We start from the raw sequence: 14,267 nt of genomic DNA, 5'->3' as shown, positions 1-14,267 counted from the left end.
TTTACAATAAAAATTAAAAGAATGCCCATATGAAAATTTTAACTACAGAAAAGGCAAATTTCATGAGTTCAGCTTAATAAATTTAACAACCTTATGAAATGGGTAAATATTTGCAAAATTATAACTTATAAAATATACACAGAACAAAGTATAAAAACCTAGTAGAGAAAACCCCATAGAAACTATTGTTTTCTCACATTTCTTAAAAGATTACTAGCACAGAAAATTTAATAAGAACCTAATTCCCATTCCTCGCTTTTTTTTTAGCATTGGGAATTGAACCTAGGGCCTCGTTCGTGATAGGCCAGTGCTCTATCACTGAATTACATCCCTACCCCAGGAAAATTCCTTTATAACTTAAAGTACAAATAATTTCCAAACTATATAAACTGTTAGGTACACAAGGAATTTGGAGTAAGCAGTGAGGAGGAAAACCACTGTATTCCCTACAAAAATAGTTTAATGAAGAAATGCAAAGATTAGTTATTTGGGTTCTTATCAACAGATAACACTAACCATGTATTTTAAAAATAATGTACTTATTTCTGATTAAAAGGAAAGATAGCATAAATTAAGCTTAGATGTATATTAACATAATAAATATTATTTATGGCAATAGGTTAACACCATATATAATAAAATACTGGAGATTTTTTTTTTTTTTTGCTGTGCTGGGGATTGAACCCAACCGAGCTATATCCCCAGCCCCTGGAGATATTTCAATTAAAATCAGAAATATTGTTTTGGTTACTTTGCAGGTCACAGCAATATAACTCAAAATAAAAATATGAGATATAGCTATCAGAAATTCTCATTGATTACAAATTTTCATTGACTACCATGAAAACCCAACAGAATCAGCTGATAACATATTATGAAAAGTCAGTGAAGTGCTTAAATATAAAACAAATTACCACAAACTAAAGTTTCTCCATATGTATAGATTGAAAACACTGAAAGGTAATGTTGAGAGAATGAGAAGAAAAACCACAAACTAGTAGAAAATATTTGCAAAAGACACTTTTAAATAAAGGACTGATATCCAAAATATACGCAGAACTCAAAGCTCCACAATAAAAAAGAATCCTATTAAAAAATGGGTCAAAGACCTTAACAGACATCACCAAAGAAAATGAACACATGATCACAATAAGCACATGAGAAATGCTCAGTGTCTTATGTCTTCTTTTTTTTTTTAAGATTCAGGATAATTTACTAACAGCTACTACAATCAGTAAGATACCTCAATTAAATTACCAAGTACAAAATCAACATACAAAGATCAGTAGTTTACATATATTCAAACAATCTTCTGGAATATTTAATGGAAGAAAAGATTTCATATATAACAATAACAAAAAATATATTAATATGTTTGTCAATAAAAATGTGAGACCTATTAAAAGTAAAAATTAAAGTACCACTGAAGGCAAGAATTAGCCTTTCTACAAACAGAAGAACCATATTATTGTGTAAATTAATTTGTAAATTTAACAAAATCTCAATGAGAACTTAATATATTGTTTTAGGCTATATCACCTGATGCTAAATTTAGTGAAAAAAATAAACATAGAAGTGGGACCAGCACTAAAACACATTAAGCCATTTAAAAAAGTCTAAATAATTTAAGAGTATCATACTGGTCTATTAGCAAAACAGAATGCCCAGAAGTAAATGCACTCTGATACATATAGAAATTGAATGTATAAAGAGGACATCACTGTGGAAAAAGAAGTAGTCAATAAATGTTATAGGGATAAGTAAAGTAATATCCCTACCTTACCTCATCTACCATGATAAATTTAATATGTACCAAAGATATTTTTTAAATAATACAACCTTTAAATAATAAGAAGAAAACAAAATTTTTTTCTTTACAAATCTGGAGTTAGCAAGAACTATCTAACATTTCATGAAACAAAATCCCCAAGTCATAAATTATTTCACTGGTTCTTTTTGTTACATAAAAGTCAATTTTTTATGGAAAGAAGCATCATAAGCAAACTTTTTAAAAAGACAACTAAGAGAGATATTTATAGTTCATATCACAAAGAACTATCCTTCCTAACATGTAAATTGACAGAATCATAACCTTTTCAAAACATAGAAAAAGGAAATAAAATTTGCTATTAATAAGCAACAAGATAGTTAATTTCATGCATTAAAAAAGAGAAATGTAACTCCACCAGCAATGTAAAAGTGTGCCTTTTTCCCCACATCCACGCCAACATCTATTATTGTTTGTGTTCTTGATACTAGCCATTCTAATTGGAGTAAGATGAAATCTTAGAGTTGTTTTAATTTGCATTTCTCTAATTACTAGAGATGTTGAAAAAAGGCACACTTTTACATTGCTGGTGGAGTTGCAAATTGGTGCAGCCACTCTGGAAAGCAGTGTGGAGAATCCTAAGAAAACTTGGAATGGATCCACCTTTTGACCCAGTTATCCCACTCCTCAGTTTATACCCAAAGGACCTAAAATCAGCAAACTACAGTAACATAGCCACATCAATGTTTAAAGCAGCTCAGTTCACAATAGCTGATTGTGGAACCAACCTACATGTCCTCCAACAGATGATTGGTTAAAGAAACTCTGGTATGTATACACTATGGAATACTATTCAGCCATAAAGAAGAATAATATTATGGCATTTGCAAATAAATGGATGGAATTGGAGAATATCATGCTAAGTGAAATAAACCAAGCCCAAAAAACCAAAGTTTGAATGTTTTCCCTGATAAGTGGAGGATGATATATAATGGGGGTGGGGTGGGGAATGAGAGAATAATGGGGGAACTTTAGAATATGTAAAAGAAAATGAGAGGGAGGGGGTATGAAAAATGGTGGAATGAGACAGACATCCTTACCCTATGTACATATATGATTACATGAATGGTATGAATTTACATTGTGTACAATCATAGAAATGAAATTATGTACCCCATTTGTGTACAATGAATCAAAATGCAGTAAAAAAAAATTTAAAAAAAAGAGAAATGTAAATGAAAACTGTGGATGAAAGACCGTTTTCTCTCTCTCCATTGGCAAAAGTCCAGAGTTAGCTAACATACTCTATTGATAGGACTCTGGAGGGGAAAGTATTTTCTCATGCATCCTGACAGTGGTGTGCTAAAGTCACCAAGAATTACGATAGTCTATCTGATTCAAGGAATTGAGAAGGATTTGTTTGACATACATGGATGTGCTGTTGTTTGGGGCATAAATATTTATGATTGTTGTGTTTTCCTAATTTATGGTTCCTTAAGCAGTATGCAATGTCTTTCTTTATCCCTTCTGACTAACTTTGGCTTGAAATCCACTTTATCTGATATAAGGATGGAAACCCCCACTTTTTTATTGAGTCCTTGTGCATGGTAGGTTTTTTTCCCCCATTCTTTCACCTTTAGTCTGTGAATGTCCTTTTCTGTGAGATGAGTCTCTTGAAGGCATCATATTGTTGGGTCTTTCTTTTTAATCTAATCTGCCAGTCTATGTCTTTTGACTGATGAGTTTAGGCCATTAACATTCAGGTTATTATTGAGATATGATTGGTATTCCTAGTCATTTGGGTTTATTTTTGGTTTTTAATTTGACTTGCTTTCTCCTTTGATGGGTTTTTCCTTTAAGGTAGTTCCTCCTTTTGCTGACCTACATTGTTGTTTTTCACTTTCTCCTCATGGAATATTTTGTTGAGAATGTTCTGTAGTGCAAGTTTTCTATTTGTAAATTCTTTTAACTTTTGTTTATCATGGAAGGATTTTATTTAATCTTCAAATCTGAAGGTTAGTTTTGCTGGGTATAGGACTCTTGGTTGGCAACCATGTTCTTTCAGAGCTTGAAATATGTTGTTCCAGTCCCTTCTAGCTTTTAGGGTCTGGGCTGAGAAATCTGCTGATATCCATATTGGTTTCTCCCATACGTAATCTGATGCTTTTCTCTCGCAGTCTTCAAAATCCTATCTTTATTTTGTATGTTAGACATTTTCATTATAATGTGCCTTGGTGTGGATCTGTTGTAATTTTGTGCATTTGGTGTTCTGTAAGCCTCTTATAGTTGATTTTCCACTTCATTTTTTAGGTTTCGGAAATTTTATGATATTATTTCATTGAATAGTTGTTCATTACTTTGGTTTGTATCTCTGTGCCTTCCTCAATCCCAATGATTCTTAATTTGGTCTTTTCATGATATTCCATAGTTCTTGGAAGTTCTGTTCCTGATTTCTTACAATCTTCTCTGTCTGGTCAACCTTATTTTCAAGATTAAATATTTTATCTTCATTGTCTAAAGTTTTGTCTTCCAAGTGATTTAGTGTGTTGGTGATGCTTTCCATTGAGTTTTTTATTTGGCTTATTACTTCCTTCATTTCAAGAATTTCTGGTTTTTTTTTTTTTTTTTTCCAGAATCTCTATCTCTTTGTTGAAATGAGCTTTTGCTTCCTGCAGTTAGTTGCTCTTTCAACTGTTTATTGGAGTGATCATTCATTGCCTGTATTTGCTCTCTTATCTCATCCTTTGCTTTGTGAATTATTTTAATTAAGTATATTCTGAACTCCTTTTCTGACATTTCTTCTACCGTGCTGTCACTGGAATCTATTAATATAGAATCTTGGTTTGTTTGCAATACTTCCTTCCCTTATTTTTTCATGTTGTTCATGTATCTTCCCCTCTAGCAGTGCAGATCTGGGGTATTGTAGTTTCCCCTCTACAGGCTTATAGTGACCCTGCAGGTTTCCAAGACCTCTCCTCTAAGGGGGAGATAAATATTAGCAGCACCCAGTACAGATAATATGCAGCCCTAAACCAAATAACCCCTATGAAGATGTTAACAATATTGTCATAATGAACAGAGAGGATGGGATCAATTATTATCTACAGTATAAAAAATAGATTTGCAATGAGGTCTATGGTTTCTAATGGTGGACAAAGAGGATGGGGAGGGGTGTAGGATGTAACTGTTAATTGGATAAGAAAAGAGTATACAGAAATACTAGATTGTAGGAAGAGTGAAAGCAGAATCAAAAGAAGTTGGTTGTTAGCATGAGAAAAGGGAGAAAGAGACTCTGAGGAAATAAGTAAACAAAAGGAAAACAGAGCGAGAAAAATAAAGAAATAAAAACTTAAAATTTTTCAAAAAGGAGAAAAAAAATCTACACTATAATAGTCATATACAATTCAAATCTCCCAGTCTTAAGTAGCCTGATGCATGAGAGGTACCTGACAATGAGCTTCCAGTCTCCAGCAGGCATCTCAGGATGGGATTGGCCCCACCTAAAGATTGCAGCTTCCACTTCCAGGATAATCCAAGATGGCTCCACTGGCTTTCAAACGTATTGGCAAATGGGGAGCTGCAGTGCAGGGTGCAGGCGCTGAGTCCATGTGGGGTACAGTCGGTTCGACTGGGGGTCCTGGAGGCAGGGCACAGTTGGGCCAGGGGTTCTGCAGATCCTGGCTGTTGTCCCAAAATGGCGGCAGCCATGTGTAACAAAACCTGTGTGTACTGTGACAGTAGACTTACTTCCTCTCATCATTTCTTACTCTTTCTACCCCTTATAATGTATCTTCATATTAATTTTACCTTCATTAATGCCTATCTTCTTGCTGGCTAGTGGAGTTGTAGGAGTTATTTTCAATAGATTTTTATTATATGATATCTGATTTGCTTTTTAGTTGCTGCTATTACTGGTGGGTATTTTCTCCTCTCAAAGCAGTATATATATGTAAAATAAATCATAGCAATAATACTAGGGACAGGAGGAGGAATTAGGATTATTTTATTATTGTAAGGTTCTCACACTGTCTATGAAACAGTGTAGTGTTATTTGAAAATAGATTCATATTAGTTATAAGTGTAATGCAAATTCTAGGGTAACCTCTAGAAAAAGTATTACTGTTTTGCTAAGATAGGAAAGAAAATGTTATGTTATGCTCAAGCAAAACTACAAAAGGCAGAAAAAGAAAGCAAGATGAAAAAGGGAATGAAGAACAGGACCAACAAATTGAGAGCAATAATAAATAGGGTAGATATTATATAAATATATCAATAATTTGTGACCCCTAGGAGTTCTCAAATGTCCTCTGTGGCTACTTCTGAGTTGGATTCATCTACTGAGAACATAGAAGACTTTTCATCATCTGAATCAAATCCAAACAGTATCTGATCTATTTTTTTTGTGCAAAGACACTCAGTCACTTTAGCATTAAAAAAGAGAAACTTTTGCATTTCTATAGGTGAGCAAGCTACAGCATTCATAAAAATAAGGCAATTAATGCAATTTTATAACTGGATTAGAGGAAATGTAGAGAATATTATAAAAAAGTTTTTGTTTTTCCTAAGGCTGATTAGTACAAGATTTTGCTCTAAAGTTATTGTAGTAAATAGGGTTTAAAATCTTCTCTCAAAGTGGAGTTGTTACTTGGAACAACAGAGGACACACATTGAGTGAAAATATCAATACCAGGTTATTCACTTAGCCCGGGAATCTTAAGAGAAAGAAGGTCACCAAATAGTTTATTGCATAAAAGTAAAAGTGATAAAGACCCCAGCAGATGGGTAGAAATAGAAGCAGTATGAAAATTCAGGGGAACAAACCACCCAAACAGACCACAACACTTCCAACAAGTGATTCCATTGACACCACAGTGGAGGAAATACTGGAGAATGTACAAAGTTCATAGTCAAAATTTCACTAAGCTTGAAGAAGATGTAAGGAACTAACTTAGAAAAAACAGGAAGTGAAACATCATTTCAACAAAGAGATTCTGAAAAAGAACCAAAAGAAGTCCTGGAAATGAAAGACTCAATAAATCAAATTCAAAATTCAATGGAAAGCATCACCAATACATTTGATCATTTTGAAGATAGACTTTCAGGCCTTAAAGTTGATAATAAAGAAAAGATGTTGAGACCACAATCAGAATATTTAAAAAGTCTGGAATAACAGTAAGACACCAAATCTAAGAATCAGTTGTATAGGAGAAGACTCCAAAATACAAACTAAAGTATTTCACAATGACTACACAATGAAATAATATAAGAAAATCTTCCAAACCTCTGGAACAAGATGGAAATCCAAATATAAGAACATACAGAACCCCAAATAAGCTAGATCAAAAAAGATTCTGTCCAAGACACATTATAATGAAAATGCTTAATAGATAGAATAAAGGTAGAATTTTTAAAGCTGCAAGAGAAAAACAGCAAATGAGTCAAATGACTGGGAATACAAATCATATCACAATAATAACCCTGAATGTTAATGGCCTGAACTCATCAATCAAAAGACATAGACTGGCAGATTGGATTAAAAAGAAAAAAATCCAACAATATGCTGCCTGCAAGAGACGCATCTCATAGAAAGAGATACCCACAGACTAAAGGTGAAAGGATGGGAAAAAACATACCATGCACATGGACACAGCAAAAAAGCTGGAGTATCCATCCTCATATCAGATAATGTGGACTTCAAGCCAAAACTAGTCAGAAGGGATAAAGAAGGACATTACATACTGCTTAAGAGAAGCATAAATCAGCAAGAGATAACAATCATAAATATCTATGCCCTGAACATTGGCTCATCCATGTACGTCAGACAAATCCTTCTCAATTCCAGAAATCAAATAGACCACAACACAATAATACTAGGTGATTTTAACACACCTCTCTCACCACTGGATAGATCTTCCAAACAAAAATTGAATAAAGAAACCATAGATTTCAATAACACAATCAATGAAAAATCTATACTCCAACAAAATAGAAAATCTTGAAGACATCAACAAGTTTCTAGAGACACATGAAATACCTAAACTGAACCAGGAGGACATAAGCAATTTAAATAGATCAATTTCAAGTACTGAAATAGAAGAGGTCATCAAAAGCCTACCAACAAAGAAAAGTCTGGGATCAGATGGGTTCTCAGCTGAGTTCTACAAAACCTTTAAAGAAGAGCTCATTCCAATACTTCTCAAAGTATTCCATGAAATAGAAGAGGAGGGAACCCTCCCAAACTCATTCTATGAAGCCAATATCACCCTGATACCTAAACCAGACAGAGACACATCGAGGAAAGAATATTTCAGACCAATATCCTTTATGAACAGCGATGCAAAAATTCTCAACAAAATTTTAGCAAATCGCATACAAAAATATATTAAAAAGATAGTGCACCACGATCAAGTGGGTTTTATCCCAGGGATGCAAGGGTGGTTCAACATCCGGAAATCAATAAATGTCATTCACCGTATCAACAGACTTAAAGTCTTAAAGTCAAGAATCACATGATTATTTTGATAGACACAGAAAAAGCATTTGATAAAATATAGCACCCCTTCATGCACAAAACACTAGAAAAAATAGGAATAGTGGGAACATTTCTTAACATTGTGAAGGCTATCTATGCTAAGTGCATGGCCATTATCATTCTAAATGGTGAAAAACTGAAAGCATTCCCCCTAAAAACTGGAACAAGGCAGGGATGCCCTCTTTCACCACTTTTATTTAACATTGTCCTTGAAACTCTAGCCAGAGCAATTAGACAAACCAAAGAAATTAAAGGGATATGAATAGGAAAAGAAGAACTCAAACTATCCCTGTTCACTGATGACATGATTATATATTTAGAGGAACCTGGAAATTCCACCAGGAAACTTTTAGAACTCATAAGTGAATTCAGTAAAGTAGCAGGTTACAAGATCAATGCTCATAAATCCAACGCATTTTTATACATAAGTGATGAATCTTCAGAAAGAGAAATTAGGAAAACTACCCCATTCACAATATCCTCAAAAAAAAAAAAAAAAAAACTTGGGAATCAATCTCACAAAAGAGGTGAAAGACCTCTACAATGAGAACTACAGAACACTAAAGAAAGAAATGAAAGAACACCTTAGAAGATGGAAAGATCTCCCATGTTCTTGGATAGGCAGAATTAATATTGTCAAAATGGCCATACTACCAAAAGTGCTATACAGATTCAATGCAATTCCAATTAAAATTCCAGTGACATACCTTACAGAAATAGAGCAAGCAATTATGAAATTCATCTGGAGGAATAAGAAACCCAGAATAGCTAAAGCAATCCTTAGCAGAAAGAGTGAAGCAGGGGGTATTGCAATACCAGGTCTTCAACTCTACTACAAAGCAATAGTAACAAAAATGGCATGGTATTGGCACCAAAATAGACAGGTAGATCAATGGTACAGAATACAGGACACAGAGACAAACCCAAATAAATAGTTTTCTCATACTAGACAAAGGTGCCAAAAATATGCAATGGAAAAAAGATAGCCTCTTCAACAAATGGTGCTGGGAAAACTGAAAATTCACATGCAGCAGAATGAAACTGAACCCCTATCTCTCACCCTGCACAAAACTCAACCCAAAATGGATCAAGGACCTTGGAATCAGACCAGAGACCCTGCACCTTATAGATGAAAAAATAGGTCCAAATCTTCATCATGTCGACTCAGGATCAGACTCCTTAACAGGACTCCCATAGCACAAGAAATAAAAGCAAGAATCAACAACTGGGATAGATTCAAACTAAAAAGCTTTCTCTCATTAAAGGAAACTATCAGTAATGTGAAGAAAGAGCCTACAGAGAGGGAGAATATCTTTGCCACTCATACTTCAGATAGAGTGCTAATTTCCAGAATCTATAAAGAACTCAAAAAACTCTACACCAAGAATACAAATAATCCAATCAACAAATGGGCTAAGGAAATGAACAGACACTTCACAGAAGAAGATGTACAAGCAATCAACAGATACATGAAAAAATGTTCAACATCTCTAGTAATAAGAGAAATGCAAATCAAAACTACCCTAAAATTCCATCTCACCCCAATTAGAATGGCTATTATCAAGAACACAAGCAACAATAGGTGTTGGCGAGGATGTGGGGAAAAAGGTACACTCATACATTACTGATGGGGTTGTAAATTAGTGCAGCCACTCTGGAAAGCAGTATGGAGTTTCCTCAGAAATCTTGGAATGGAAACACCATTTGACCCAGCTATCCCACTCCTTGGCCTATACCCAAAGGACTTAAAATCAGCATACTACAGAGATGCAGCCACATCAATGTTCATAGCTGCTCAATTCACTATAGCCAGATTGTGGAACCAACCTAGATGCCCTTCAGTTGATGAATGGATAAAGAAACTGTGGCATATATATATAATGGAATATTACTCAGCCATGAAGAATGATAAAATTATGGCATTTGCAGGAAAATGGATGAAATTGGAGGATAGCATGCTAAGTGAGATAAGCCAATCTCAAAAAACCCAAAGGACGAATGATCTTACTGATAAGCAGATGATGATACATAATGCGGGTAGGAGGGAGGCACGAATAGAAGAAGGAGGGACTGTATAGAGGGAAAAGAGGGGTGGGAGGGGTGGGAGGAAGGAAAAAATAACAGAATGAATCAAACAACATTGCCCTATGTAAATTTATGATTTTTAATTGAAATAAAAAAAAGAAAAAAAATTTCATCAGCAATCACAGATGAGAAAAGATTCAGGAAAAATTTCTTTAAAAATTTTATGTGATATTGTATATGTATTCCATGTTTTTAACCCACAATTTACTTACCATTCTACCTATTTCAGGGAGAAGGAAGAAATGCTAAGGGTTTTGGAAATTCTAAACCAACCCTGCTTACTCATTCTTTCAGATGCAAAAAAAAAAAAAAAAAAAAAGTGTTTTTCTCTTAACTTCTTTGTAAAATGTGATTAATACAATGGTACCCTGAGAATTTTCACTAGCACAGAGAAGTGTTGAAGATATAAGTGACTGTATGGGTAGGTGTTCTGTATTTATTATAGCCTTGCTTCATGCTAAGGGAAAAAAATCTAAGAAATGTGCCCTAGAACGCTTAATTAAATAACATGTTTTCTGTGCTTACTTTCTTTTCCCTTTAGCAAAGGGAAGATAGACAGAAAATAGGAAGAAGGGAAATAACCAATATTGTCTGTTAAAGATTGTACCCTACATGATGCATTGAAGAATGCAGAAATATTGAAATAGTAAGTAGGGAATAGAAAACATCTATCTCATGTACATTATGACTGCATGACCCATGTGATCCTGCAATATGTTCAGTCAGAAAAATGAGATTACACTCCATTTAGGTATGATCTGTCAAGATGTATAAATGCATTCTACTGTCATGGACAGTAGGACAAATTAAATTAAAACATACAAAAACATTTAAAAAAAAGAAAACATCTATTTCTCAGATGAGGAAACAGAGGCTGCTGAGATTTATGGACTCCTTATGTAGCTGGAACTTGAATTCACACTTCTGTTTCCTTGGTTGCCTGGTGTACACTCCTAGCTTTCTGTAGTGATCTGGGGGGCACAGCCAGATTTTGGAGTGAACTTTTACCCACTGAAACTCATCGGAATTTGAAAAATTTCAAGGGGAAATTTCAACTGCAGAAGCAATTGCACTTGGCAGGTGTCTGTGGAAGAGATGGAGCTGGACTTTTCCCTTGCTTCTTTTTTCTCTAGAGTGAGGTAAGGGTACCATAAATTAATAATACTGAACCATATGACATCCAGTCATTTATGTATCCATCCTACGCTCGCCAAACTTCTCAGTCTATGTTTATTAAACTTGTTTTGCAAAAAAAAAAAAAAAAAAAAAAAAGGAAAGAGTGAGCCCTAAGAAGGAAAGAAAAGCAAAGAAAGCGGTAAAAATATGGGTAAATCTAAATAAATGCTAACTTCAGAAAATAATAATAGTGTTTTATGAAGTTAAAAAACAGAATTAAGGGGCTGGGGTTGTGGCTCAGTGGTAGAGTGCTTGCCTACCATATATGAGTATATGATCGCACTGGGTTTGATCCTTAGCACCACACATAAATAAATAAATAAAGGGTATTGTGTTCATCTACAACTAAAATAATATTAGAAAAAACAGAATTAAAATATATGATAATGGGACATAATACCGAAAGGGGTGATTGGAATTAAATTATTATAAGATTCTATCATTGTTTAGGAGGAGGAAAAAGATTGTTTACTTTGGATTTTGTGAAGCTAAGTATACATGTTAAAATTTCTAGTATTATTACTAAAAGATAGAAATAGAACATATAATTTCCAAAGCTAGTATAGAAAAAAATGAGAAAAACAACCAATCAATAAAATGAGGCAAGAAAGAAAAAAGAAATAGGAAGAGTGCAACAAATAGCACAAAGCAAGATGGGTAAATATGATAAATGAACTAGAAATAGTTATTATGGCAAATTAAAATGGGTTTCTGGTTTCCTCTCTCAAAATCAGTCTGGAAAAGTTATAGAAACATGATTCTAGAAAGGTAACAATAAGAAGCATGCAAAATTCCAGTGAGAGCCAGGCATGGTGGCACACACCTTTAAGTCCAGCAGCTCAGGAGGTCAAGGCAGGAAAACCGCAAGTTTGAGGCCAGTCTTGAAGAGTTAGTAAAACCCTGTCTCAAAAAAATAAAAAATTTATGTGTGCATTTGTGGAGGTGGGTGTGGTGTGGTAGAGCACCTCTAGGTTAAATTCGTAGTACTGCAAATAATAACAACAAAACAAAACTTCCAGTGAGACTTAAGGCTGTAGCAAACTACTAAACTAGTAACATGTTATGAAACTGAACGACTGATGCCAACAGGCAAAGTGCAGACTGAGGCAGCAGTGGGAGGAGAGGGTGGGTAAAAAATATCTTATTTTAATCCTTATTTCTTATTCTTGTCACAGAACAATCATTTTCTGCTCCTTAACACTAGACATCAGCTGCTGTACATAAGATAAACATCAGGCAGATGGGAAGTCCTGGGGGTTGAGTTAAAAAGAGCTGTGAACTGACTGACTGCCCTCAGGTATTCAACTTCCCATCCCCTTCCCCTACAAACTACAGAGACAGCCTTCTTCCAATGTTGTTAAGACAGGAAATACCAGTTTCTAGTTACTTATCTCTCAAAAATCCTTACATCCTCTCTATATAAGTATACACACGTGTTCACACACACATACATATATATGCATATATACATACACACATATACACATGTACAGTTGTTAAGTATCTAGGAGTGTATATGTGTATATATATGCCTTACTGTTTCTAGAAATATTAACAGCTCTATTAGAGCAGGCTTAGAGAGAAAGAACTTGAGAAAATTTCCAGCCTTAAAAGACAGGATGTTGAAAATGGTTGCAAAAAGTTTATAATTTAGCTTTAAAATACATTTAGTTTATTATGTACTTCCTGCTCTCCACAACTGTGAATATTAAAACTATCTTTTAAAATATGGTTCTATATAAAAATTAGTTTCATTTGTTTAATTTCAGATTAATGGCTCAGTGAGCCCCTTTACCTTAAGAGATGAGCTAATAATTACTGTGGTTGTCCATTTTATTTCTTCTTTCCCAACACTTTCAGCCATCTGTACGTCTTTAGATTAGCCCAGCTTCCAATGGTACCACAATCTGAGAAAATTAAGAACAAAATACCATAGAAATGTTTGATGACAAATCAATGAAAGATAGAACAAAACTTAGAGTAATGTGAGAATTTTAAAGTATATTTGAACATTAAAATTTGGGCGATGGAAAAAGTATCTCGTTATACCTTTAGCTTATTCAACACTATGCTTTAACAATTAGAAGCAATGGCTCTCAATTCAGAGCATTAACTTAAAGAAAGAGGACTTATGCCAATAACCGTGAAAGGTCTAAGGTTTTATTTTATTTGCAAGCTAAAAAGTTAACCTGCCAAATTTGCCAGTACATGGTTGGAACTGGAGACCATCATGTCAAATGAAATAATCCAATCCCCCAAACCAAAGGCCCAACGAATGTTCTCTCTGATATGTGGATGCTAAAGCACAATAGGGGAAAGGGGAGTGGAGGTTCACTGGATTGGACATGGGGAAGTCTGGGGAAGAGAGTGGGAAAGACAGTAGAATGAATCAGACATAATTTTCCTGTGTTCATATATTAATACACAACCAGTGTAACTCCACTTCATGTATAACCACAAAAATGGGAAGTTATACTCCATGTATGTATGATATGTCAAAATATATTCTAATGTCAGGTATAACAAATAAAATATATTTAAAAATATATTTTTAAAAAAGTTAATTAGCCAGAGTTCCATGAATATTTAGATCTAAAACCCAGAGACAAAGGCCGTTTTTTTTACTCACAGCAATAGCAGTTACAGCTAGAGTATCATTGTTTTCTTCCACTAGGTCCCACAGGGTGACGGGATAAAGACCAAATG

At 34.3% G+C, this 14,267-nt stretch overlaps 1 protein-coding gene across 2 annotated transcripts in view; it reads right to left on the bottom strand.

The window, feature by feature from the left end:
- LOC306668479 (protein SPO16 homolog) overlaps positions 1 to 14,267 on the bottom strand; it is a 37,460-nt gene that overhangs the window by 6,033 nt on the left and 17,160 nt on the right. For both annotated transcript variants that reach the window (XM_079151903.1, XM_079151904.1), the window contains one exon: positions 13,357 to 13,468. In XM_079151903.1, the coding sequence (XP_079008029.1) occupies positions 13,357 to 13,425 (69 nt within the window). In that variant the 5' untranslated portion in view covers positions 13,426 to 13,468. The remainder of the gene's footprint in view (positions 1 to 13,356; positions 13,469 to 14,267) is intronic.

This window comes from Sciurus vulgaris (genome assembly GCF_902686455.1).
Source record: "Sciurus vulgaris genome assembly, chromosome: 1".
Classification (NCBI taxonomy): domain Eukaryota; kingdom Metazoa; phylum Chordata; class Mammalia; order Rodentia; family Sciuridae; genus Sciurus; species Sciurus vulgaris.
The sequence above is the reverse complement of the archived record's forward strand: the minus strand, read 5'-3'. Positions and strand labels throughout refer to the sequence as shown.